At 51.9% G+C, this 2,835-nt stretch overlaps 1 protein-coding gene across 1 annotated transcript; it reads left to right on the forward strand.

Annotated features, from left to right (window-relative positions):
• Positions 1–362: 362 nt before the first annotated feature.
• On the forward strand, positions 363–2,610 carry LOC143850108 (uncharacterized). Its single transcript, XM_077359412.1, has 4 exons — positions 363–823; positions 1,235–1,580; positions 1,908–2,189; positions 2,605–2,610. The coding sequence occupies exons 1-4, from the start codon at positions 363–365 to the stop codon at positions 2,608–2,610; spliced, it is 1,095 nt and encodes a 364-aa protein (XP_077215527.1).
• The last annotated feature ends 225 nt before the right edge of the window (positions 2,611–2,835 follow it).

A 2,835-nucleotide genomic window follows, 5' to 3' on the forward strand; every position in this document is an offset into this window, starting at 1 on the left:
TCAGAGAAGTACAGCGCCTGACCGGATTAGTAGCTGCCCTGGGGCGATTCATCTCTAAGTCCGCAGAAAGATGCCTTCCGTTCTTCAACGCAGTTAAAGGTATAAAAACCGCGCCCTGGACTTCGGAGTGTCAAGCGGCATTTGAAGAGCTGAAGCAGTACTTGTCCTCTCCGCCCTTGCTGTCCAAGCCAGAACCAGGAGAAGAGCTGATTCTGTATCTCTCAGCGGGACCTTTGGCAGTTGCAGCAGTACTGATCAGAGAGGAGTACCACCAGCAAAAGCCGATCTACTATGTCAGTAAGGTCCTCCATGATGTAGAGACGAGATATCAGCGAGTCGAGAAGCTCGTATACGCCCTCGTTATGGCGGCCAGAAAATTAAGGCCGTATTTCCAGGCGCATACGATCAAGGTCCTGACAGGACAGCCCCTCAGGCAGATCCTCCACCGTCCAGACACTTCTGGCCGACTTGTGAAGTGGGCCGTGGAGCTCAGCGAGTTTGACATCAAATATCTGCCCAGGCCAGCAATCAAAGCTCAGGTTCTTGCAGACTTCATAGCTGAATGTACCATGCCAGATTCAGACCCCTGGTCAGAAGCAGCGCTTCCTTCAGAAGCAGAACCGGTTATATCCGAGCAGCAGATCGAAGCCGAAGCGGTTCCGCTTCCCGGGTTTGAGAGTGCAGCTCCCCCGACCAGCCCGCTTCCATGTTCTGAAGAGCCGCTCTGGGAGGTATATGTTGACGGGTCTTCAAATAAAAGTGGCAGCGGTGCCGGACTAGTTCTCACAGGACCAGATGATTTTGTCCTGAATTATGCCCTGAGGTTTGGATTCCGTGCGTCAAACAATGAGGCAGAGTACGAAGCGCTCATCGCCGGAATGAACCTCGCCATTCAGGCCCGCGCTCAGAGACTGAAGGCGTACTGCGATTCATAGTTAGTCGTATGTCAGATCCAAGGAGTATATGAGGCCCGAGAAGAGCGAATGATAAAATATCTACAAAGGGTCCGTGGCCTAGCCAGCAAGTTCGGAAGTTTTGAGGTCATCAGAGTCCCCCTGACTGAAAATACAAAGGCTGATGTACTCTCAAAGCTAGCGGCATCAGGCTACACCGCTCTCAAAGAAATCCGTATGGAGTTCCTAAAGACCTCCAGTATTGATGACCAGCCCGTCGTAGTAATGCAGATCGACGATGAGCCGTGCTGGATGGATGAGATCATCAGATATCTGCGCAGCGGAGAACTCCCCGGGGAGAAAAAAGAGGCACGTAAAGTCGTACAGCGGGCAGCAAGGTTTAAACTTGACGGCGAGACTCTGTACAAGAGATCTTACACCCTCCCGTACTTGAAGTGTCTCCGGCCAACTGATGCCCTGTACGCCCTGCGAGAGACCCATGAAGGGATTTGTGGAGAGCATCTTGGGGGCAAGGCCCTCGCCATCAAAGTCCTTCTAAGAAGCCTATACTGGCCTACATTGAGACAAGATGCACTGAGCCTTGTGAAGAAGTGTCAGAAATTTTCTCCCGCCGTTCACCAGCCTGCCGTGCCAATGGCTCTGATCATCAGCCCTCTCCCTTTTGCTGTCTGGGGAATGGACATCTTAGGTCCTTTTCCGCCGGCCTCCGGAGGCCGCGAGTTCGTCGTTGTCGCCATCGACTACTTTACTAAGTGGGTAGAAGCTGAACCTCTGGCCAAGATCACCGAGCAGAACGTCCAGAACTTTTTCTGGAAATCAGTGGTGTGCAGATTCGGGATACCCCGGGTCCTCATAACAGACAATGGCAAACAGCTCGACTCAAGGAACTTCAGAAAGTTTTGTGCAGATCTGAAGATTGAGCAAAGGTTCACTTCCGTGGCACACCCTCAGACGAATGGACAGACCGAAGTGACGAACAGGACTCTGCTGCAGGGGATAAAGAAGAGACTGGATGATAAGGCTGAACGCTGGGTTGACGAGCTGTACCATGTGCTCTGGGCATATCGGACTACCCCACGCACTGCAACGGGTGAGTCGCCTTTCAATCTCTCCTTCGAAACAGAAGCTGTGATTCCGGTTGACATCGGCATTCCTTCCCCAAGAATTGTTAACTTCAATGAACAGCTGAATGTGGACGGGCTCCGTGTCAACCTCGACTTGCTTGAGGAAGTCCGTGAGGAGTCACGGATCAGAGCCGCAGCGTATAAGCAGAAGGTGTCTAGATACCATGACACGAAGATCCGACCAAGGGAGTTCCGCACAGGCGACCTAGTTTTGAGGAAAGCGGCCGTCTCCCAGCCAAGAAGGGTGGGCAAACTCTCCCCGACTTGGGAAGGGCCGTACCGAGTCAAAGAGGTCATCCGTCCAGGAAGCTACCGCCTAGAGACACTTGACGAGCAGCTGCTGCCGCACGCCTGGAATTCCAGAAATCTTCGAATATACTATCAATAGTCTTTTCCTTTGCCTTTGAAGGCCTGTAAAGAATCTCTGTAATTAAATTTCAAAGAGAAATAAAGTGGAGTTGTCTCTGAACTATGTCCCTCACTTTTGAGTCACTAGTATATGCCAGCTCCCCCATAAAAAGACTCTAAGTGTTTGCAGACTTAGCCCTCATTCTAAGTGTTTGCAGACTTAGAGAGCGGTAGTGGCGCACTCCGGCGCATCCAATCTGGTGTGAAGATCAGTTCCGACCACATAGACCCGCCCTAGTGGAAACCACCTCAAAGACCTGCCCGGCCTGGCCGCCCTTAGCCGGAGCCGAACAGGATATGGCGCAATCGCTAGACGCCAAAAAGACTCTAAGTGTTTGCAGACTTAGCTCTCATTCTAAGTGTTTGCAGACTTAGAGAGCGGTAGTGGT

The sequence above is a fragment of the Tasmannia lanceolata genome, unplaced genomic scaffold (genome assembly GCF_043159265.1).
Source record: "Tasmannia lanceolata isolate RefF3 unplaced genomic scaffold, GAP_Taslan_0.1 ptg000018l, whole genome shotgun sequence".
In the NCBI taxonomy this organism is placed as follows: Eukaryota; Viridiplantae; Streptophyta; class Magnoliopsida; order Canellales; family Winteraceae; genus Tasmannia; species Tasmannia lanceolata.

Excerpts from the sequence above, each read along its gene's own strand:
- LOC143850108 (XM_077359412.1), top strand. The coding sequence starts at position 363 with ATGGCGGCCAGAAAATTAAGGCCGTATTTCCAGGCGCATACGATCAAG. Across the intron at positions 824-1,234 it reads GTCCTGAATTATGCCCTGAG|CGGAGAACTCCCCGGGGAGA; the intron begins GTTTGGATTCCG and ends ATATCTGCGCAG. Across the intron at positions 1,581-1,907 it reads TCAGCCCTCTCCCTTTTGCT|GGGATAAAGAAGAGACTGGA; the intron begins GTCTGGGGAATG and ends ACTCTGCTGCAG.